This window comes from Bufo gargarizans, chromosome 2, assembly GCF_014858855.1.
Source record: "Bufo gargarizans isolate SCDJY-AF-19 chromosome 2, ASM1485885v1, whole genome shotgun sequence".
NCBI classification, from domain to species: Eukaryota; Metazoa; Chordata; class Amphibia; order Anura; family Bufonidae; genus Bufo; species Bufo gargarizans.
In genome coordinates, this window is record NC_058081.1 from 598,945,255 (window position 1) to 598,970,912 (window position 25,658).

A 25,658-nucleotide genomic window follows, 5' to 3' on the forward strand; every position below is an offset into this window, starting at 1 on the left:
AATGAAGGGCGGCTGCGCAGGCACGATGCGCCCTCCTGCACTTTGCGGGCTCTAACCTAAGGATAGGTGCAGGTCCCACCTAGTGATATGCCCCCAATGCCCAAGATGAGAAAACTCCTTTGGGACCTGGCCTTACACTGCACCTTTTTGAGATTTCAGAGGGTGTTGAAAAAAATTGATTATACCAGTTACTTCTCATCTCATGTCCATGTCACGCCAAGTTACAAAGCTAAGTGTACACATTAGCAAAACCTACAAATTTCTGCAGGATCAGCCAACAATCCAATGAGAAAGATGGTAGCCTCTGCCACTCCAGGAGATAAGGCGGGGGTGAGGGGGGAATGATTTATCAAAGCTTTTATGCCACAATACTTTTTACTGAGATTGTTGCGCGTTAATCCCTACAGCATTTATGATATCACATGTGGCAATAAATTTCTCAAATTTGAAAGATTCAACAAAAATTAAAAAGACTCAATCCAATAGGTCCTTTAGAATAGGTTTTCTTAAAAGTTTCCCTGTTCTTTCAAAATAATGGCTTATCACCACGCAATCAAAATCAGGTCAGTAGGGATCCCTCCTTTAGCACTCCACCATCAAAGAGCTATGGCACTGGGGCAGCCTCTTCATAGTTTACACCGCTTCATACACAGGACAAAGCTGCAATACCAAGTGCATCCGCTGCTAAATGTACAGTGTAGTGGTGTATGGGGAGGCAGTGTCAACAGTTAGGAGACCACATCGCAAATCCTTGGCATTGTGGCTCCTCCAATCATTGATGGCATGTTAGCAGTCAGATCCCCACCAATCTGATGGTCTAGCCCAGGGATGGGCAACCTCTAGCCTAACTAAAATATATCATTTATAGGACTTAACAGAAGTGGCGTTTACAACACCCGGTGGACTCATGCAGTTTCCGGCTATCACACACCAGATGACTGCATTATTCCTTATAGATTAGAACTTGCATATAATACCCAATCTTCCCCTGGATCACTAAGAGGACTCACTGCAAACTCAGGACTGTTCTCATTTCTTAAGATTCATGGCTTCTGTGAAATGTCAGTCATGGGACCCTAATTCACTGGGGGGGGGGGGGTCATTCCAGTCTTCAGAGCAGCACTCTGGGAAATGAATAATGAGCACCCTGTAGTTTAGTAGACGGGCATTTCAAACGGAATATAAAAAGGGTGTGCCTCAATGTCCTACTTTCCACTGCATGCTGGCTGGTGCATGTTCACATTGGCTTCTATTTACACTGGAAAGCTGGACGCAGACCCCACTGACTTAGAGCTCATGCACACGGCCGTTACCATTTTTGTGGTTTGCAAACCACGGACACCAGCCTTGTGTGTGTTCCGCATTTTGCAGAACAGAACGTCCTGCCCTCTGTTCAAAGTGTCATATACTTGTCCGTAAAACTGACAAGAATAGGACATGTTCTAGTTTTTTGCGGGGCCATGGAACGGCTATACGGATACAGACAGCACATGGTGTGCTGTCCGCATCTTTTGCGGCACAATTGAAGTGAATGGGTCCGCATCCGATCAGCATTTTTCAACTAAACCATGACCAAGTGCATGACCCTTATAATGGACTTAGTAGACCAGGAGTCAACAATTTTGGCAGGAAAAACAAAACAAAAGAAAACCCTGCATGCAGAGCCTTTCCCTGCTGCCTGTAAGTGCATGGAGGCCACACAGCCGTGTACACAGTCTGTGCATACCACAATTTCGTCACGTCAGTTTCGTACTGAATGACAAAATACTCTGTATGGAATGACACATACAGAAACACAGAGGCACTCACCTTAATGGCAGCCTTATACTATGCCCATATGTGGCTCAGTGGTTATCACTGGTGTCGTGCATTGCCGAGGTCCTAGGTTCGAATCCAACCAAGGACAACATCTGTATGGAGTTTGTATGTTCTCCCTGTGTTTGCGATGGTTTCCTCCGGGTACTTGAGTTTCCTCCCACACTCCAAAGATATAGTGATAGGGACCCCCATTGAAGACAGGAGTTACCATCTGATGGAGCAAGTGGAAGTCTAAGGCTACTGTCACACTCACATTCTGGGCGGATCAGTCATGGATCTGCAAAAACTGATTGGTTAAAATAATACAACCACATGCATCCGTCATGAACAGATCCGTTTGTATTATCTGTAAAATAGCCAAGACGGATCCGTCATGAACTCCATTGAAAGTCAATGGGAGAAGGATCAGTTTTCTATTGTGCCAGAGAAAACGGATCTGTCCCCGTTTGGCTCAGTTTCGTCAAGCGGACCACAAAACGCTGCAGGCAGCATTTTGGTGTCCACCTCCAAAGCAGAATGGAGACAGATCGGAGACAAACTGATGCATTCTGAGCGGATCCTTTTCTATTCAGAATGCATTAGGGCAAAACTGATCCGTTTTGGCCGGGTTGCGAGAGCCCTGAAAGGATCTCAAACGGAAAGCCAAAACGCGAGCGTGAAAGTAGCCCATGTCCAACATCCTACCAAAACAAAAATCTGTGAATTCTGAAACTAATGGGTATCATGTTGGTTGGTAAGGTGGTTAATATTTGATATTTTCACACCAAATGGAGACTGGAAATGCGATGTGAATGGGACCTTAACTGGCCTGCAGTCTAATTCTAGGTTATTTATCTTCACAAGTTAGGTTTTGCACTCCCTTTAGTTATTTATGGAAAGTGGGCAGTAAAGGGAGCCCGTTAGTGGTTTTGACCCTGCAAAGCTTATGACTGTGCCAAGCAGAGGCTGTGGATGCTTTTATTTGAAGCAGCACTATTCAATAGAACTAGGCTTCATGCACACAACTGTATCTGTAAATCAATATACAAAATGCAGATACCTCCCTTCTCCGTGCATCCTCCATTTTTATCACTCCCTGCAATGTAAATTTTTGTCTATTCTCATCTGCGATATGGAACAGAATGTCATGTTCTATAATTTGCAGAAAAACCACACATTCGTATAAAAAAAATAAAAAAAAATAAAAATAAAAAAAGTCCAGACCACGGTCCCTCGTAAAAAAACAAATGGCCAGACCACGATCCCTCACACTGAGGTGCTCACTGCAGAGAGCACCTTCTGGGCACTTTTTTGCACAGTGGTGCTGCTAATCATGCAGCGACCAGGGTTATGGAAACCGTTCAGTAAAACCCTCCGTTACAGAAACCGCAAAGCCCATTTGGCAGTTTTTATAACCCCAGCCACCTGTGACCGCCACAGAATGGGATTTCAACCTCAAGCATGAACGGCTGATATGGAAATACCCCTTTCATACTAAGGCTATTTAATCAGTGTCCATTCATCAGCTGGAGTATACAATAAACCCTTATCAGCAGGAAAGATAGCACTGAGTACTTTCACACTTGCGTTTTTCTTTTCCAGCATAGAGTTCCGTCACAGGGGCTCTATACCGGAAAACAACTGATCAGTTTTATCCCCATGCATTCTGAATGGAGAGTAATCCGTTCAGGATGCATCAGGATGTCTTCAGTTCAGTCGGTTTGACTGATCAGGCAAAAGAGAAAACCGCAGCATGCTACGGTTTTCTCTCCGGCAAAAAAACTGAAGACTTGCCTGAACGCCGGATCCGTCGTTCCGGCATGCGCAGATTGGTAAAAATGTACAAGACGGATCCGTCGGTCCGCATGACAAGCGGAGAGACGGATCCGTCCTTGCAATGCATTTGTGAGACGGATCCGCATCCGGATCCGTCTCACAAATGCTTTCAGTCAGCGGCAGATCGGCGGCCAGTTCCGACGACGGAACTGCCTGCCGGATCACACTGCCGCAAGTGTGAAAGTAGCCTTAAGCCTGTATTACAACTGCCGATTTTTCAGCAGATGATTGCTAACGAGCACTTGTATGAACGTTCGTAATCATCTTGCAGTTTAATACTAAACACTGTTTGCCAGATGAACGAGCAAATCCAAAACTTTTGACATGTTAAAAAGTAATCATTTGCAGGCGGCAGATCATGGTGACTAATATTCTGCTGCTGGCAAACTGCTATACAGCATGGGGACGAGCGATAGGATAGTGATCACTCCACCACATGCTGTGGAGGAGATCGCTGCATGTAATAAGCAGGCGACTGCCGGGAGGGAACACTGACTGCCGGGAGGGAACACTTCGTGCCCTACAATCATCTGCCACGTCGGAGTCGGACTGTGTAATACAGTCTTTAGTCTTGGTCTTATGGGGGGGCAGGGAGTGGAGTGAGTAGATGCAGAAGGAGATCTAAATTCCATTATGGGGCCAGAGACAAATTGAAATATGAAAATGAGGACGAAGTTATGGTAACCTTCCATTTGTTTACCTGCCATGACAGCCTACAAATTAATAAAAGTAACGTGTCATTTGGTAAATTTCACTAAACTCCATGTAGTTGGAAACATGCAAAAAAGTGCAACCTGCGCAAAAATGTATCGACCTTGCATCAAAAAAAGGTCTTCTGACTGGCAGAGATCATGTGTTACGCCCAAGTGTTACAATATAGAACATTATAAAAAGGCTAAAAATCCCTGAACAGCTACAAAATAGCCCTGTTCTTAATGTTTTTTGGGGGACTTAAAGGGAACCAGTCACCTCCAAAAACCATCCCAAGCCGCCAGGAGCACATTTCAGACAATAATTTTCTTCCTGAAGGCCGATGTGGCTAAAGCTCAGAAAACGTTCCTTTATCCCCTGCCCGTCGCGCTTCTCTAGTCAGGCTTGAAGTCAAGGGGGCAGCGGCCTCCTTAAGTCACGGTAACCACCCCCCCTTCCCTGTGACTGACGGCGCTTATGCAGAGAGTTCGACAAAACCAGCCAAACTGCCGGCTGTCAGTCACAGCGAAGGGGCAGGGAAGGGGGGCATGGTTACGGTGACTTAAAGCAAGGAGGCCGCTGCCCCTTTGACTTCAAGACTGACTAGAGAAGCGCACCGGCAGAGGATAAAACCACATTTTCTGAGATTTAGACCCATCGTCTTTCAGGAAGAAAATTGTTGTCGGAAACACGCGGCTGACTACGGTCAGGTACTGCTGGCGGCTTGGGATGGTTTTTAGAGGTGACAGGTTCCCTTTTAAGCACTGATTACCTATACTCCCGACACCTCATTTTTACCGGAAACGTGCCTTCATTTTGTGTAAGGGAGTGCACAACTAATATGACAAGCAATCTACATGAGCCGAGTATGCCCTGTAAACAAGGCCTCATAATAAGAGGTAAAGGATCAAAAGATATTTTTAAGATATATCAAACATGTGAACAATACGGTCTAATTTTATATTCAATGTAAAACTTCTTCAAATCTCAAGGAGAGAACCAGATCCTGAAATTAAGTGGACATTTCATCCTAAGGAGGTAAAATAAACAGAATATGTTAGCAGGTCAAGTACACAATGGATAGTGCTGGAAAAGTACAGGTTACTACAAATACTTACCTAAAATGAAACTGTAAATTAGTCATTTTTACTCCCTTTTACCAAACAATCCATGCCGACATGCCTAAATGCTCCAATTTAGGATGTGTGTGTAACACACTTAAGACCCTGCAATGGTATCGCTACCATTAGACTAAATAGTTCAAAGAGTGTCACTACCCAACAAACCAGAACACTGCCACAAAATAAAAAGGAAAAAAAAACAGATACACATGCATGAGAATTTCCTGATAACCAAGTGATACCACAGGTTTGACGTTATACCTTCCTACTATCACATAGTTGCGCTGCAAATGCAATAGTGATTTACACCTTTGAGAGTTGAAACCTTTTTGGTTTAAATAAAATGTATTCCCGGGGATACAGTTCTTTGTCTTTCTTAAGGAGATCATTGTACATCTGTTCATATGTGGTTTTGAAATCGTATACATTTGGCTTGTCTGGTGCTGGACCCGGAAGTTTGACATGTGTTCCTGTTCCAAATGATCGGACATTGAAGGACCGTTTGCTGAAAGAAACAGACAAAAATATAAATAAACTTGAGAATCAAATGAAGACTGCAAATGTCATTCCACATCTACACATGGGATAAAGTTACATGATTTGTTAGTGAAAACATTTATAGCATATGTGCTGCATGTCATTCAACACGCTATAGCTAATCATTAGGGGAAACGGGTCATGTGACAGCAGCCATGAGCTAAAGGTGCTCATACTTCAACCTCCGACTACCACCAAGCTCTAGTATACAGTGTCCACAGTGAAGTGCCAGCTCACCCGAATTACCCAACCCCTTGTGCACGGAACAAAATAGGTAAGACCTTGATAACCAAGTTCAAAAAATAAAAAATATATACATAAAAAAAAAAAATTTAAAAACGCAGCTCCAGCACTCCAATGTAGTTGTGTCGCTTGTTTCTTTATTTCTGGTAAAATTAAAGCTTGTAGACAAATCCTCACACTCCAACACCAGTTCACGCATTTCAGACCCTTAGGCCTCTTTCACACGGGAGTTGCGGGAACACACGCGATTTTCCTGCGCGAGTGCAAAACATTGTAATGCGTTTTGCACACGCGTGAGAAAAATCGGCACGTTTGGTACCCAGACTCAAACTTCTTCATAGAAGTTCGGGCTTGGAATCGGTGTTCTGTAGATTGTATTATTTTCCCTTATAACCATGTTATAAGGGAAAATAATACATTCTGAATACAGAATGCATAGTACAATAGCACTGGAGGGGTTAAAAAAAAAAAAAGTGACTTAACTCACCTTAATCAACTTGCTCGCGCAGCCCGACTTCTCTTCTGTGCGCAGTAACAGGACCTGTGGTGATGTCTTTCCGGTCATCACATGATCTTTTACCATGGTGATGGATCATGTGATGACCAGAGTGACATCACCACAGGTCCTTTTCCTGTACACAGCAAAGAAGACAGAAGAGAAGCCGGGCTGCACGAGCAAGTGGATTAAGGTGAGTTAAGTTATTTTTTTTAACCCCTACAGCGCTATTGCACTTTGCATTCTGTACTCAGAATGCTATTATTTTCCCTTATAACCATGTTATAAGGGAAAATAATAATGATCAGGTCCCCATGCCGATCGCCACCGTGCGTGAAAAAAAAAAAAAAAAAAAAAAAAAATTGCACGGCATCCGCAATTGCTTGTGGATGCTTACGACTTTCACGCAGCCCCATTCACTTCTATGGAGCCTGCGTTGCGTGAAAAAGGCACAAAATAAAATGCAAAAGAATTTTAAAGCACATTCATTCTGTTACCAATCCTTTATATACATTTATATACATTTCCAATGTAGCAAGACATTTCATTCATGAACACGATCGATGTTTGAAAGGTTTTCAATGTTATGCTATAGAAAAAGCTCCCTCTAGAGGTGGTGACATTGAGTCATTTTGATGAGAAACATATTGGATATTTAGATTTAACACTAGATATTCACTAGGCTTAAACCTCAGGAAATAATTAATGTATTTTTATTAATTATACTATAATTTTTTTTATTATATAATTTTATGAAATTTTTGTTTAGTTTATTTTTTCATGTAATATAGTCTGTCTGCATTTGATCAATTATGTGCGTCATTTATATTGTGGTCTCACAATATGTATCATAGAATCATGATTTTTAGTCTCTACCCTGTGTTCATACTATGCGTTTTTATGTCTAACAATATATCCAGATTTTTATAATATAAATGAATCATGTATTTGACATAAAATACTAGCTTAGTTAGGCCATTTTCACACTTGCGGCAGTGTGATCCGGCAAGCAGTTCCGTCGTCGGAACTACCCGCCGAATCCGCTGATCTGGATGTGACAAAGCATTAGTGAGACGCATCCGAATGCGGATACGTCTCACAAATGCATTGCAAGAACGGATCCGTCTCTCCACTTGTCATGCGGACAGACGGATCCGTCTTGTATCTTTTTCAAATTGTCAATACCAGATCCGGCACTAATACATTGCTATGGGGAAAATAAATTCAGGCATTTCTTCATTTTTTTTCGCTGGAGATAAAACCGTAGCATGCTTTTGCCTCATTAGTCAAAATGACTGAACTGAAGACATCCTGAACGGATTACTCTTCATTCAGAATGCATGGGGATATGCCTGATCCGTTATTTTCCGGTATAGAGCCCCTGTGCCGGAACTATGCCGGAAAAGAAAAAGGCTAGTGTGAAAGTACCCTTACAAGGCAAGTATGTATAATAATTTTAAACTTTTTCTATGCAATTTTATGATAATCACCCAACAGAATTAATGCCTTGCCTAATTAGGCGATTCAGGGCTCCAGATGGCGACCAAAATGCAACTTAGAATTTACAAATGGCGACAAGACTTTTTAGTCTTGTCGCCATTTGCGACTATACCCGAGCTGATAGTTCTCTGCCCCGCCGCCGATGTCCTTCTCAGCAGCGCAGTGGAGGAGTCTCTCCCTCCCCCTGTGCTGCTGCCTCCGCCAATAAGAAGAGAGATGGGAGGAGGAGGGGAGGGGCTGTGGCCACTGCGCCACCAATGAAGATAACTGACCTGTTAATACAAATACAGGAGGCGGGTGCCGGAATCAAATAGCCGGCACCCGACCTCTGACGGAGCTGCGATCAGCGGCGGTTGAGTTAACCCTTCAGGTGCAGTATTTTTTTTGTCTGGAGCACTGTGATTCTCCACTCTTTTCTCTCCTCCTTCATAAGTTGGGTTTGGGAAAATTGGAACCACTTAAACCACAGAGCTCAGCATTTCTTATCAGTTATGATTAACCCTTTCATACCCAAAGGTCATTGATGCCCCCGTGACCACGTCTGATTTTGCAACCTAGCATGTCACTTTATGTGGTAATAACTTAGGAACGCTTTTACTTATCCAAGCTATTCTGAGCTGGTTTACTCGTGACACATTGTACTTCATGACAGTAATAAATTAGAAAAAATGCTCTTGCATTGCAAACTATAATACTAGCAGTTTTACACTGATAGATGGCAACACTTGGCGCCTTTGCAAGATGTCTGGTTGCCAGCCCCTCCCTCTGTTAACCCGTTGGATGCCGCTGACCGCGGCATCTAAGGGGTTACAGCAGAGTGTCCGCATACAGCTGACACTCGCTGTTGATGGCGGCGGCTCAGGAATGGAGACGCTGCCATCAAAAGTAGCAAGGGCACGGAGCAGAGGGACCCACCAGGGGCGAGGGGCGTGGCTGGGGATGAAATGAGGGCAGGGCAGGCACAGATGGGGGCAGGGGATGGAGGAAACACAGCCACAACCTACGAACACCAGGGAAGACATCAAGGGGCAGACGGGCCACAGGAAGGCATCAGGGGCACAGATCGGGGTACACATATTTGGGGCATACAGCAGCCAGTGCCCGATTTGGACCACTCTGATTGATCCCTTGCCGGAATAACTGGACTGTAAGCTGTCCGTGACAGCAGCAGAAGCTTTAAACCAAGCGTTTTGCAGCGCTTTGATTAAAGAGCTGCCATGACATTTATACACGTGCTTTCTGCACCGGGTATGTGCAGATAGCATGTATATAGCCGTATGGCAGTCGGGAAGGGGTTAAGGACTAAGGGTCTGAAAAGCATCAACTGGTGTTGGAGTGTGAGGATTTGTCTACAAGCTTTAATTTTGTTACCAGAAATAAAGAAACAAGCGACAATTGGAGTAGGGTTGTTGCGGGTATCGAAATTTCGATACCCAATCGATACTTTTGTCCCGGTATTGATACCGGGATTTCCGTTTTTTCGATACTGGGCTGCGTTTCTGCGCAGCCTAGTATCTCTGAACATGAGCGCGCTGCTATCGGCGCGCTCATGTTCTCTCAGCAGCACGGGGAGAAGGAAGCTGTCCTCCCTCCCCCTGTGCTGCTGCCGCTGCCACCAATGAGGAGACAGGGGCGGAGGAGGGGCGGGCGCACTGCGCCACCAATGAGGATAGAGGGGCGGAGGAGGGGCGGGCGCTCTGCGCTACCAAATAGGACTATTCCCATTTCCCACAGAGCGGCGCCCAGCGATGCCCCAGCACTCACCATTAGTCCTGGGCGCCACTCCGTTCGCCCGCAGTGCCCCATTACTGTCTCCTCTCCTGCTCCACATGCTGCTGATTACTATCGGAGCGATGGGAGGAGACATCAGCTTCACTAGTGGGCGTTCCTTCTCCCTGCGCTGCGATTGGACAGCGCTACAGCCAGGAAGAAGGAACGCCCACTAGTGAAGCTGATGTCTCCTCCCATCGCTCCGATAGTAATCAGCAGCATGTGGAGCAGGAGAGGAGACAGTAATGGGGCACTGCGGGCGAACGGAGCGGCGCCCAGGACTAATGGTGAGTGCTGAGACATCGCTGGGCGCCGCTCTGTGTGGCCTGATAGTGAAAGTCAGTCTAACACAATACAGGAGGCGGGTGCCGGCAGCAGAATCGCATTGCCGGCACCCTGCCGCTGACAGGGAGCTGCTATCAGAGGCAGTTAACCCCTTAGGTGCCGCACCTGAGGGGTTAACTGCTGATCTGCCAGTACCCGCCTCCTGTATAAAGGGGTAATTTATCATTGGTGGTTCAGTGTGCCCCCCCCCCTCAACCCCCCATCCCATTAAAATCATTGGTGGCACAGTGCGCCGGCCCCTCTCAACCCCCCAGTATTAAAATCATTGGTGGCACAGTGCGCCGGCCCCTCTCAACCCCCAGTATTAAAATCATTGGTGGCAGTGGCCACAGGGTCCTCTCCCCTCCCCCTCATTGGTGGGGCAGTGGCAGCTTCTGATCGGAGCCCCAGCTGTGTAAGCCTGGGGCTCCGATCAGTTACCATGGCAGCCAGGACGCTACAGAAGCCCTGGTTGCCATGGTAACATCCCTGATGCTGTGTGCACAAGGCACAGAGCAGCAGGGACAGTGTGAAGTCCTATTCACCCTGATAGAGCTGAATAGGACAAGGGATGAAAGATCCCAGGTTCTCGCCCCTAAGGCTACTTTCACACTTGCGTTCAGAACGGATCCGCTCATATAATGCAGACGGTGGATCCGTTCAGAACGGATCCGTCTGCATTATATTGTAAAAAAAATTCTAACTGTGAAAGTAGCCTGAACGGATCCGTCCAGACTTTTACATTGAAAGTCAATGGGGGACGGATCCGTTTGAAGATTGAGCCATATTGTGTCATCTTCAAACGGATTCGTCCCCATTGACTTCCATTGTAAACATTGTAAGTCTGGACGGATCCGCTTGCCTCCGCACGGCCAGGCGGACACCCGAACGCTGCAAGGAGCGTTCAGGTGTCCGCCTGCGGAGCGGAGGCTGAACGCTGCCAGACTGATGCATTCTGAGTGGATCCGCATCCACTCAGAATGCATTAGGGCTGGACGGATGCGTTCGGGGCTGCTTGTGAGCCCCTTCAAGCGGAGCTCACAAGCGGACACCCGAACGCTAGTGTGAAAGTAGCCTAAGGGGGGAAATAGTTATTAAATAAAAAGTGTAAAAAAAAAAAAGTAAAAAAACCCCCACCAAAATATGAAGTATAAATGACCCCCTTTTCCCAATTTCACATATATAAAATATATAAATAATAAACATATTACATATCGCCACGTCAGAAAAGTCCAAACTATTAAAATATAAAAAAAAAAAATCTAGGTGGTGAACGCCGGAACAGAAAAAAATAAAAACTGCGCGATTCGCCATTTTTAAACATGCGGAATGCACGTGGCTTTTTTTTTTTTTCGCGTGGTATCGAGTATCGCAATACTTTTTCATGGTATCGAAACCGAATCAAAAATTTGGTATCGCAACAACTCTAAAAATTGGAGTGCTGGAGCTGCGTTTTTTACTTCGTTACCACCAAGCTCGGCTGACTTTTCAATGGCAAGAGAAGACAAAGCCGATGACAGACACTGCTATTGGCAGCTCGTCTCCTAGGAGAACAAAATGAATTGGTGTTGGAATTCAACATGTCCAATCTTTTTCTCCAAGTATCATCTGTCAGCGAAAGTTGGGAGAAACACACATTAGATTGTCAGTCGGTCCCACAGAAAACCATGGGTTCGGTTGGCGATGAACTAAGGCTACTTTCACACTAGCGTTGTTAGAATCCGGCAAACAGTATGCAAACTGATATCTATTTTTCCGGAGCATTTAGAATACTGTATTATAACGCCGCTGGTCAGGAAAGTGTTAACTCACCAAAAACCTTGAAAAATATATATATTTTTTTATAAATCACGGTAATCAGTGACCCGCTGAATATATTTATAATTATACTCAATAAGTTATTACCACACACTGAACATTGTGAAAATTAAACTAATAAAAACAACGGTAGAATAAGGTTCCTCACTCCTATTACACTGCATTTAGAATTTCAATTTAAAAATAAAATAAAAATTCTACTGGATAGGTAGTCATCAGCAACTGATCGGTGAGGGTTGGACACCTGAGACCCCTGTCAATCATCTGTTCAGGAAAGCACCGGCGCTCATACTAGTGTCGCGGTCTTCTTTCAGCTTTTCCTAGGCCAGTGACGACACATTGATTGGTCACATGGCCTGGGCACAGCTCAGCCCTACAGAAGTGAATGGGTCGAGCTACGATACCAAGCACAGCGGCTATACCATGAACGGCATAGAGTACAGAGGCCTTCTCAAAGAGCTGATTGGCAAAGGTCCTAGGTGTCTCACTGATCAGATACTGATGACCTATCCTCAGGATAGGTTATCAGTATTTTAGTCTTTGAAAACCCTTAGGAAAAACCCTTAGGCGACTATAACATGCAATTAATAGATTGCCATTTGTGTTCTGTAATGGATTTTTACTCATTAGAGAATACAGGATATATTGTATTTCAATGCAGTGCTGCCACCTGCAGGCTAGCATTGGAATTTACCAGTGACCGGCCTGGAAGTTTTGTACAGGCTGAGGCTTATTACTACTATGGAACGCCTTCTCTGATCTCAGCAAGGGGGAGGCATTCAGGGCTGGGAAGTGTGGTGCTCTTGGTTTTAGCACTCGTAGATACCATGGTCACAAATGACTATGGCATCTGAAGATGAAATATATGCAAGCAGCATGATCGTTGATCATACACATTAACCCTGGGTCTCTGGTGTTTGAAACAGCAGAAAGATGGCACCCGCTGCACTCATGAATGTGCGCCATTTTTAAATACCATACTTCCGCCGTACATGTACAGTGGATGTCCGGAAAGGGTTAAAAAGGTATCCCTCAGGAAAGGTCATCAGTATGAGATCTGCAGGGGTCTGACCATCAACAAGTGGATGTTACTGGTCAAACGGCACTGCTGTGAGCGTTCCTCTGCTTTTTTATTGGTGGCAGTGGTCAGCTACGTCACAGTGGGAAGCTCTCCCTCCACTGTGCGGCCGCTGCTGAGAACATGGCGTGCACTGCATTTTGCACGCGCCATGTTCTCCAATAGGTACTGGTGCTAAGCTGCACAACTGCGCAGCTTAGTATTTAAAAATAAGCCAATTCCAGTATCTAACTGTAAATATCAAAGTACCGAGACTTCGATAGCCGTTGCAACCCTAAATGGGACCAGTTACAGAATGGATCAGTCTTAGGCCTCATGCACACGACAGTTCAATTTTTTGTGGTCTGAAAATTGCGGATCTGCAAAACATGGAAGCCGCCTGTGTGCCTTCCGCAAATTGCGGAATGGAACAGACGGCCCATTGTAGAAATGCCTATTCTTGTCCGCAAAAACGGACAATAGGACATGCTATATTTTTGCGGGTCCACGGAACAGAGCAACAGATGCAGACAGCACACGGAGTGCTGTCCGCATCTTTTGCAGCCTCATTGAAGTAAATGGGTCCGCACCTGAGCCCCAAAAACTGCAGCTCGGATGCGGACCACAGCAACAACGGTCGTGTGCATGAGGCCTTAGGCTACTTTCACACCCGCGTTTTGGCTTTCCGTTTCAGAGATCCATTCAGGGCTCTCACAAGCGGTCCAAAATGGATCAGTTTTGCCCTAATGCATTCTGAATGGAAAAGGATCCGCTCAGAATGCATCAGTTTGCCTCCGTTCCGTCTCCATCCCGCTTTGGAGGCGGACACCAAAACGCAGCATTTTGGTGTACGTCTGACGAACCTGAGCCAAATGTATCCGTTCTGACACACAATGTAAGTCAATGGGGACGGATCAGTTTTCTATGACAGTCTGGCACAATAGAAAAAACGGACTTTCAATAGTGTTCAAGACAGATCTGTCTTGGCTATAGTAAAGATAATACAAACGGATACACAAACGCGATTGTGAAAGTAGCCATATCTCTCCTCTTATAATGGAAACCCTGACACCAGTATAAAAAGAGCCTTAATAAATTTTATAAGTGAACCTACAGAGGATGCAAATCCAACCACACGCACAAGTCCTTCTATCTATCAGACAGCTACATTTACTGCACATTACACAGTGGGTTCACTGAACGGCCTCTAATTCTGACTGATGAGCTGCAAATTATACAATTCTAGCAGCAAAGAAGCACGAGGTGGGGAATAAGAATCTGTACCTGCTGATCGCTAGGATGGGGGTCCCATGCCCCTGGATGAATGGAGCAGCAGGTCAGGCATTCACACCGACACTACATTCAGGCTGTATGGGGCTGGTGGCAGCAGCAGAACATTGCATTCAGCTATCCCTGGCAGAGCCGAAGAGAATGGAGTGCCAGCGCACACACGACCGGCTGCTCCATTTATAAGGGAGCACAGGACCCTCGTTCTCAGGGGGTTGCAGTATGTAGAGGAAACCAATATGCACATCTAAGTATAGCAACTTTTATCATGATCTATTTCCATAGCGGTACGGTTATTAGCCACTTATCTGTAATTAGGTTAGTACATATAGCCCTGTTTAATTGCATCTTATGTCTTACACAATGCAGGCGCTGCTCTCAGCTCCAGAACTAAAAACAATAAAACATGAGGGGCAGAGCACAGAGCTATGACTCACCGCCATATGACTCACCGCAACTGTGCAAAACCGCATGACTAAAAGAGAGCGTCCTCATCTAGTATTCCCAGTATATACCAAGGATAGAAGGAAGCGACACAGCATTATCACCTGGCATTGTGCCATGACCAGTGACACAGAAACATGTAGACACCGGCTCCATTAATGTGATCCTATGCCAGCACTGGACAAATAAAGCTGACCATACACTTTAGATGGCCGTCAACCAAGGGCTCTCAGCCATCAGCTATGCCTCCCGAATCTACCAAAAACCTGTACAATATACATTTGTATTTCAGTGGGGACGAGGTGAAGAAGTCCTAGCTTTTCCCCTGCAGGAACAAATCCAACAAGCATGATAATCCTTTTCCCGGACATCTGCCATCGGGGGAGATTGAGACTACCTCATACCCATTAGATAATGACAACCTTGGCAGACTTGCAATGAGTATGGCCAGCTTAAAGGGGTATTCTGGTTGTTTGACATAACTTCTATACTGTGGATAAGGGATAAACTGTTAGATCGGTGGGGGCCCTACTGCTGGGACCCCCCCTGCCTGAGGATAACTAGAATTGGTGCCCCATACCCCCTGAAGCCAGTTGGACATGTGGCTGTGCTGCTACTTTCTATAGGAATTCTGGAGACAGCCGAGTACTGCCATTTCTGGAATGCTGAAATAAATTGAGCAGCCAAACACATGCCGGACTGGCCGATCCGTTAAATTCTGAGATGCTGCAGGGGGTATGGGGGGCCCCCCCTTCTCGTGATCCGTGGGGGTCCCAGCAGTAGGACCCCCACCAATCTAATAGTTATCCCCCCCATCCGGTGAATAGGGGACAACTAGAAATCAAACAGATTAGCCCTTTAAGGCTGAATTCACATGTCCGTGGAACACAGTCTGAGATACCGGACTGGCATCCTGCTTAGTGCAGGAGCGCACAGCGTCATTGGTTGCTATGACGCCATGCGCTTTGTGCTGCAGTACAGTAATACACTCATGATCTATACAAGTGTATTACTGTATAGCAGCGGCACAATGCCATGGCAAATGATGCCGTGCGCTCCTGCACTAAGCAGGATGCCAGTCCGGTATATCAGACTGTGTTCAGCGGACGTGTGAATGAAGCCCAACTGTGGAAAGGATACTTCCCTCCCCTACTATTCCCCGAGTAACTTGAAGAATGGCTCCCACAAGATCCAGGTCAGGGAAGAGAACCAAAAACTGAGCATGAGCTATTACGTTATGCTCACAGCGCATCTTTGCCATACACGCAAAGTAGACTTTTACTGCTTGAACAGGATTTCCACACAGTTGGGTCCTGCTGACATTCCCAGCTATTGTACTGCATGTCTGGATACTGTTGAAAAGAACAATGTGATACTCATGATCTATCCTGAGGACAGGTCACTAATATGATCTACCGATCAAACCCTTTAAAGGGGTTATCCATCATAACTTAAAAAGTGCAAGTGAAATGCAAAAAAACTAACCCTTTTGAATCTGTCAAGGTCCTCTCAGGGGACTGATGTCAGGAAATAAAGGAGATTGGCTGAGCGTGGCGGAATCTAACAGCCTCATTGATTCAGTGTTTATAGGGTTAATGGCCACTTCCCTTTTCTCAGCTGTTGCTCAGTGGTCATCACTTCTACCTTTATAGTCTGACCCCACCCTTCTGACTATGTGGTTGATAGCTTCATTTGGGTTTGGCTGAGGTGGTGCAAGTTTGTCTCTGGTGTTCCTGCTCATCGGTCTCTACAGAAGTTAAAGGGAACCGTATGGTGTCCTAACTAAAGGCAACATAAATAAGTGACTGATTCTCTTAGCAAAATGCTGGGTCACTTTCTTTAATTGACCCAGTCAATCTGCCAACATCTTTTATTGAAAAGCTCCAGCTGATAATGATGAGTCATAAATATTCATGAGCTCCTGACTCTCCCCGCCCACCTGCTGCTGAATGAGTTATTTTCCATATGAATCAGCAGTAGGTGCACAGGGGAGTGGCTATAGCTCTAAATTAAATATATGCTGGACTCAATGACATTACGCTGGACTCGAATCAGCTCATTAGCATGCGGCATCTTTTTGTGTATATTATGAGGTAACCATCTGTCACACCAGTAAGTGAATACATCTAAGGCACTTTTTAGTAGGTAATGATTGTATATAATTAGATTATAATCAAATATCCACATGACAGGTGTCGCATTTGTTTGCGTTTGTTATATTCCCCGTTTGTATCTGGGCTTCTATTTGTCCATCTGGGGAGGAATGGGAAGTCTCTGGTCCTAACCTTTTCCAGGGCCTTCCAGGGTGTCCTGCATATTAATATTCCTACCTTCAAGGTCTATTCATATTGATAGTTAGGGCCGGATTAGGGTGGTCTAGGAGGTGACCTGGTTCTTCCCTAGTTTCCAGGCCCAGTTACTGTTCCCCTTCCCTTCTGTGTGGTTTTCTTGTGATCAAGAACAGAAAATAGTCGGCGTGGCCTGGTTAGGCATTGTAAGAGGATGTGATACCGAGAGGCTCTTGTCCTGCCTCCTACAATCATCCTCCTGCTATATTGCTAGCTGACAGACTAGCTCACCCTTGGCATACTCCCCTGGGTGTGCAGACCTCGCCTGCGCCGCCATGAAGTGCGAGGGGAAAATAAAAGAGAAGGCGCAGAGACGTCGGGCCTCCTGCACCACGTCGGAGGCGAGAGACGTGGAGGTTGAGGCCTGTCTGGATAAATTCACCCGCTCATCCTCAGTTCCCCCTCCAAATATATCAGGCGCCCCTATCAACTGTGTGGGGGAAACATCCATAAACCCCTCTGAGAGCACTAACTGTGCGCCTCAGCAATCAGGGAGGGAAAAGGCCATAGATCAACAGGCACTTCCCTGCTCTACAGAGGATAATCCTATGACACGTGACCACTTTCCTACTGATTGAGTAGAACCCACAATTAAAGTTATCTTTACAGATGTACAGCTCCGCAGCAGTTCACTGGCTATTCTCACTACACACATGGGCAGCTTGCAAGAAAAAAATCTCCCTCATCAGGCAAGATCTTTGCAGGTGATCAAAGAGGTCGAAGATAGAGTGAGCACCATTGAGGATCAATTGCCCCCTGTGAAAAGGGATCTTGGCAGAATTATACATAATGTGACACTACTGATGTCTAAAACTGATGACCTAGAAAAAAAACCAAAAAAAAAAAAAACCTCAGATTGTTAGAGGTCCCCGAAAAAGCAGAAGGGACTGACCCAGTGGCATTTTTTTTGAAGATTGGCTAACCCTTAAATTTTGCAAGGACTCCATCATGTTTGTTTGCCATTAGAAGAGCGCACAGGGTGCTTTCCGTGCTCCACCACCAGGGGCCCCCCCTCGTCCAGTCTTAATGAAAGTGCTGCACTTTAGGGCTAGAGAGTCTCAAAAAAGCCAGAAATCATCTTTAGCGTTTAATCAACGGAAATAAAGTTTCTATCTTTCCAGATTTTTCTGCCAAGGTTCAGCGCAAAAGAGTAAAGTTCCAGGATGTGTTCCTTATTCTATGTTATACCCGGCCAAGCTCCGCGTGGTGGCGCATGGAGAAACCAGCATATTTGACACACACAGATAGATGCAGCGCAATGGTTGGAGGCCAAACGCTCTATTAAATCATCAGCGAACATTGGATGAACGCACCTTCTACAAGTTCCAGGAACTGTAATGGATCCTATGAGGGTCAAGGATAATGTCCGATGAGTATAATATACTACCTCTGTGTCCTCTCCTTTGCTCTTGTTCCATTACAATTTTCTATTCTGATAGGAGTTTGTACATTATAGAACTGTACTAATGATTGCCATTTAGTAGGAAGATGTATGCCTTAGATTATTAGGGAGCAGCTGGAAAATGTAAGATCTATTTGATTGTTGCAGGATGCAGACTATATTCTTCAGGAGGCAGGTCAGAGGAGTACTAAGGCTACTTTCACACTTTCGTTCGGAGCAGATTCGTCTGGTACCTGCACAGACGGATCCGCTCCTATAATGCAAACTATGGTATCCGTTCAGAACGGATCCGTCTGCATTATATTTCAGAAAAAAGTCTAAGTCAAATTTGTATTCAGACTGATCCGCCCAGACGTTACATTTAAAGTCAATGGGGGACGGATCCGCATCCACTCAGAATGCATTGGGGCTGTACGGATCAGTTCGGGGCCGCTTGTGAGAGCCTTCAAACGGAACTCACAAGCGGAGCCCCGAACGCTAGTGTGAAAGTAGCCTAATGCTTACTGGCTTTGTTTTGTGACTTCACATTATGTATTTGAAAGTTTTGTTAATAGGCAGCAGTCTGACTACAGGAAATATTTTTGCCCTAAATGTATGTTAGGCTGCTGTTTGGTATATGCTCCGGCAACTGAATATTAGTTTATGATATTATGGGGTTTGGGATCGGGTGGGACTGGCGATGAAATGGGCACAATACAAATTTGGGATTGGGGTAGATGGCGGATGGAACACCTGAGCCCCCGGGATGGTTCTTCTGAACTTATGTACCAATGTGGGGATTATGGCTGATAAAATTAAAATAGGGTGGAATGTAAGGGGATTAGGAGACGCAACAAAGCGAGCTGCGATATTTTTAGCGTTACAATATCAGCCTGCAGTGATCCGTCTCTCAGACACACCTGGTTTCCACTACTAATTTATTACAGAAACCATGGGTGGGTCACATTTACCACGCCACACTTTCCACGCATTCAAGGGGAGAGTGTCCTAGTGCACAGATCTATACCCTTTATAGGTCACTCATCTCGTATAGACCCTATGGGGAGGTATTTGTGCTTGCATTTGTCACATTAGCTTTGTCCTGGTTGCGGTACGTATCTCTCCTCCTAGCAGTGTAGTGTTTTAAGAGATCATGGTCTTTGTTGAGGAGCCGTCTATATGTCCCATTTTAATATGTGACTTTAATACATGTTCTTCTGCAAAGATTGATAGGATGGGAGGGTCGAGTACAGATAGAGAAACTAACTTGGCCACTGTATTACGGGAACTAGACCTTCATGATATCTGGCGGGTTAGGAATCCGAATGCGTGCAAGTTTTCATGCTTTTCTAGCTCTCACCACTCATTATCTAGAATCGATTTTGCTGTGGGATCCCCAGATATGATGTCTCTAGTAGCAGACGTCACCTATCTGACCACTCCCCTATACATGTAGTTCTTCAGCTGGGTGTGGGGAAATCTAGTGGGGGTCAGTGCATGGAGACAAACCTTTTTGGAAGCAGCTGGTGGATAGGGAGGAGGGCATTATAGAGGAGATTAGGGAGTTTTTCCACAAACATAGGATCGGCATCTGTGGAAGTAGTGCAAGATGCATGTAAAGCATTTATCCGTGGTTTATACATTCAGCGGATTAGACGCCATAAAACAAAAAACAGGGAAATGCAAAAACAGCTTTAGGACCTAGTCAGGGAATTGGAAAAGAGATTTGTTGTACATCCCTCGCAGGAACATGAGGCGTCGTTTGTGAAGGCGCAGACAGATTTAAAGGAATATCTACTTCGTAATGCGATCATAGAGGTTTCTTTCTTAAAGAAGAATATTTTGAGGCTGAGGAAAGCTCTGGCAGACTATTGGCCAGGGACATCAGGGCACAGGATGGCCCATCAAAAATTATGTCCATATGGGGAACTGATGGTCCTCTGGCCACGGCTGACATGGGTATCTGGCAATATTCCACACGTACTACCAAACTCTATATCAAACCAAGTCGACAGTAGACTCCCAAAATATTACAGATTATCTTGCTGGGATCCGCAAACCGAAGCTTTCAGAGGAAAATGCGGCCTATCTAGACCAACCCCTGACAGTAACCGAACTAGATACGGCGCTTAAATCACTCCCGAATGAAAAGGCTCCCGGGATGGATGGTTTACCGGCTGAGTTTTTTTTATTTTTTTTAAACTATTATTACCACAACTACTATCTGTCTTTAATTATGCTTTAAAACGCCAGCCAGGAATTGCCAGCTTCAATGAAGGCGGCAGTGGTGGTTTCTAGTACCAAAGCATAGGAAAAACCTGACTCTCCCTGATTCGTATAGACCAATCTCCCTATTAAACTCTGGGGTTAGGCTATTGGCAAAAGTCCTAGCAAATAGGCTACAGACTTATCTCAACTATCATCCATAAGGATCAGGCAGCATTTATGCCTGACAAATCCACCTCGATAAACCTCAGGAGGCCATTTCTTAATATCTGGAGGAGAGCAGAATCCAGAGATACCATCTCTGGATGCGGCCAAAGCCTTTGATAGTTCCATTCCACACTATCTCTGGGAAGGATTAGGTGTCATAGGCTTTGGAAACATATATCCTGGGTTTAACTACTATACCGTGGTCCCAGAGCTAGGATTATCCCCCCTTTTATTCACCATTGCAATTGAACCACTTGCAGGTTTACTCCAATCCTCGGAAAAAATTGTGGGTTTCCCTATGGGAGCCAAAGAGGAGAGAGTGTCTCTTTACACAGATGACATGCTCATATATGTGGGAAATGTGAAGCAGTCGCTGGGCCCTATTAGGTCTCTTATAGAGGATTTTGGAGACAGGTGTGGTCTTCGCATAAATTAGGACAAGTCCATTCTGTGTCCACTGGATCAGACCCCTGTTGATTTCTCCCTTTTATACACTCAGCTGCAGGTTGTCCACGAATTTAGGGAATTAGGAATTGTGATCTCAACAAACATTGGGCACTATGTGAAAAACAATAAGTGTCACTTATGAATAAAACGGATGAAAAAAATATCAATGCGTGGTACAAACTACCAATGTCTGAGATAGGGACTAGCAATCTTCTTAAAATGATTCTCATGCCAAAGCTTATGTATGTCTTGCACAATTCCCCTGTCTGGATTCCACAAAAAAAATTTCAGGATAGACAGACTATTTAGAAGCTTGAACTGGCGTAGGACACGGGCCAGGATCCGGCTAGATATTTTAGAGAGGAAAAGAAGCAGGGGGGGTCTATCCATTCCAAATCCATGGCTATATTATATATCCTCTCAGTTGCAGCAGCTGAGGGGGTGGGGGAGAACCCCAGGGGATATCACATCTGCCCGGCTAATAGCACACATTATAGAAGACTCACCGGTGGTCCTATTGCAGGGGTGCACAACCTTTGCTGGTTGGGGGCCACATTGTCAATCTGAACCAATTCCAATGGCTGAAAATAAAACTTAAAAGGGGTATTACCAACTGAAATACAGTATTTTTGGTATAATGAACATACAGTATATACTATAAATGTCTAGTTACAGGTCTAGGACTCCCATCTAATAGGAGAATACATAAAAGATACATGTAAGAAGCCATAAGACTAGACCTACATGTCTTACCAGATGCTTGGGGGCCGCACAGAATGGTATTGAGGGCCACATGTGGCTCCCGGGCCGCAGGTAGTGCACCCCTGTCCGATTGGAACAAAGTGGCCTCTCCGATAAGTTGGGGAGACACCCTACACTTACTCTGATACACAAGATTTGGCAAAGGTGTCTGGATTTGCTGTCTGTACAGGGATTTACTCAGGTCACCCCCCCCCCCCCCCCCCCCCCTGCGGAAAAATCACCTGCTGCCTGAGATATTTTGCTTAGGCTACTTTCACACTAGCGTTCGTCGGTCCGCTCGTGAGCTCCGTTTGAAGGAGCTCACGAGCGGACCCGAACGCCTCCGTCCAGCCCTGATGCAGTCTGAATGGAGCGGATCCGCTCAGACTGCATCAGTCTGGCGGCGTTCAGCCTCCGCTCCGCTCGGCCAGGCGGACAGCTGAACGCTGCTGGCAGCGTTCAGCTGTCCGTGCGGATCCGTTCAGACTTACAATGTAAGTCAATGGGAACGGATCCGCTTGAAGATGACACCATATGGCTCAATCTTCAAGCGGATCCGTCCCCCATTGACTTTACATTGAAGGTCTGAACGGATCCGCTCAGGCATCTTGCGCACTTAGAAATTTTTCTAAGTTATTAATGCAGACGGATCCGTCCTGAACGGAGCCTCCATCTGCATTAATATGATCGGATCCGTTCAGAACGGATCCGATCAAGCGCTAGTGTGAAAGTAGCCTCAGAAGGGTTTTTTCGCCCTGGGAACAGAAAGGTGTGAAATTTCTATATCAGCTGCAGAGAGATGGGCCGTTCAAATCAGATGAACAGCTCAGGGATGGATGACTTTGCCCTGCCTCATACAGCCTTTTACCAATTCTTGCAGGTACGGCACGCATTCCAGGCTCAGGCAAAATCTATGTCGCTTACATGCAGAACAGTCCCACCGTTTTAGCAGATTCTCACAAGTGACTCCTGCAGTGGCTTAATATCATCCATATATAGGAACTTGTTTGTGAAATCTGTGAAACAAGATACATTAGTGGTCAAGTAAAGGTGGCCCAATATCAGAAGACCAACGGAAGGCCGCTTTAGCCTTGACGCTTCAATTATCATAATGTGAGGGCCAGAGTATGTCCCAGTTGTTTCTTGTCCACCGGGTATATAGAACTCCGGCATTCAGGAATGGTGCTTCATGCCATAGATGTGGAGTGGGTCCTGCATCCTTGCTGCACATGTTCTGGGAGTGTGCGGGGCTTGGAAACTTCTGGTCAGGTGTGCTAGCAGATATCAAAGATGCCCATCAGGCTGCGATTTCGCCCGGTCCGAGGACACGTGTACTGGGAATATTGGACATTCAAAACCGACACTCACGCACCGGAGTGCAGCTCTTGCAGGCCAGGAAATTAATAGCTAAACACTGGCTTAGACCCCAACCCCCAAGGGCTAGGGCTGAATTTTTGAACAGGATGACAGAGATCCTTCGACTAGAAAAGGGTGTTTATCTTAAAAGGCAATGCCTGGCTAAGTTAAACAAAATATGGGACAAATACGTTGAATGTAGGTCCATTGTGGTATAACAGGGCTCATTGCTGTGGAACTTTTTTCGGGAAGTAGGGTGGCAGAGTTTGGTCTAGATGCAGGACTTCCTCATATGAATCCCACAATGTAGAATGGAGAATAGGTGTGTAGACCCGGCGTGGAGGTGGATAGGCAACACCGTCTTGATGCGGTTGGACATGAAGCCCATACTTATGTATCAAGAGTTTGTCTGTTGGTGTTCCAATACAATATACCTTTATTGTGGTTGCTGTGCCAGTTTCATCGCTGGGGTGGGGTAGTTACTGTTAATATTAAAATAAGGATGAATGGTTATTACTTCTGGAAAATGTCTAGATACATTTCTACAGGTTCAAATAGATTACTTGTACCCATTATTGCATCCGCTGCTCATATTCCATGTTTATTTTTATTTAAAGAGAAAATCATAAAAAATTATCCGATTTAAAAATAAATAACTGAAATTCGTCACTCTCAGTCCTCCGGGATCCACAGATCTGGAACGAAGGAAGTTAAAAAATTAAAACATATCCCATGTAAATAAAGCTGCTATAAAACCAATATTCCTGCCTGGATGAGTGTACAGGTAATGGATGATGCGCAATGGTTAGTGGGTACAGGCATCATCAGGGCTAATCAGGTCCATTCTTCTGCTACATTAGAGGAACACTAGATCTGGCACATGACTGACACTAACGGCGCGAGGCAAACTCCACAGCCTAGAATAGGGTCCATCAGGCTTCCATTAGGGAGTCCGGCACACAGGAGCATTGTCGGCTACTTTTGACTGAATAATGGATCCTCTGATGCAGATGTGAGCACAGAGGATGAAAATGCAGATTCTATGATGGAGGGCTGCCAGTGCCAATTATTGCTGGGTAACCAATGCAGTGGAAACCACTGTTTAACCCCTTCCCGACATCTGCCGTACATGTACTGTTTTCGCAGACAGTGCCCGCTTCAGAGCCAGGCAAGCGCCATAGCATGTCGGGAGCCTGCCGTTTCAGAAAGCAGACACCCGCGACTAATGTCCACGATTGGTGGAAATGACAACCGCATACATTTAACCCCTCAGATGTGACCACAGCGCTAAAACCAGGAAGCATGCACTTCCGGGGCAAGAATGCTTTCCCCCAGCAGAGATCAGGTTCTATGCTGGTAAGGAGCCTGTACTAGGCCCATTACCTGTATATTAAAGTTCAGGTCAGCAGGTGGCAGCACTGAACTGTGATATACCTATTTCTATATAGAATAATGGAGCAAATTCGATTATTCCACACAAATTGCAAGTTGGAATCCACTTGGGGACAATTTTTTTTTTAAAATAAATAATCTCATCATATTATAATTTATCTCATGTGCAAAACCATATGTACTAGGGCTACAGCTATCGATTATTTAGTAGTCAAGTATTCTATTGATTAATGCAGTACTCTAATAAGAATAAAATATATATATCTATATATCCATCTCATCAGACCCACCATGCATCTCCCGTCCCCCACTCTCCCAGCGCCATCAGTCCCTCCATGCCATTGCCACCTGTATCCAATATTTTTACTACAAAATCAGTGAGAAAGTTGTCACCGGGAGTGGCAAAGAGAATTATCAATCATGTTAATGCTCCGTGTCTCTGCTGTCCGGAGCGGGGCTTGGCTCTCTTTCAGTGGATTACCTGCACAGGATCCGCTCGTGTGAAAGAACCCTAATACAGCCACCAATTACCGTATACAAATTTATTTGCAGGAAACAAAATAAAATAAATCGTTTGCCAGCAACAGATCATGCCGTCTAATCATTCTCTGCTGCCAGAAAACAATGATTCGGTATGGGA

General features: G+C 45.3%; 1 protein-coding gene across 1 annotated transcript in view; it reads right to left on the reverse strand.

The window, feature by feature from the left end:
* Positions 1–25,658, reverse strand: part of SSU72 (SSU72 homolog, RNA polymerase II CTD phosphatase) — a 73,179-nt gene that overhangs the window by 36,819 nt on the left and 10,702 nt on the right. The window contains exon 2 of the mRNA XM_044281914.1: positions 5,806–5,949. Coding sequence (XP_044137849.1) covers positions 5,806–5,949 — 144 coding nt within the window. The remainder of the gene's footprint in view (positions 1–5,805; positions 5,950–25,658) is intronic.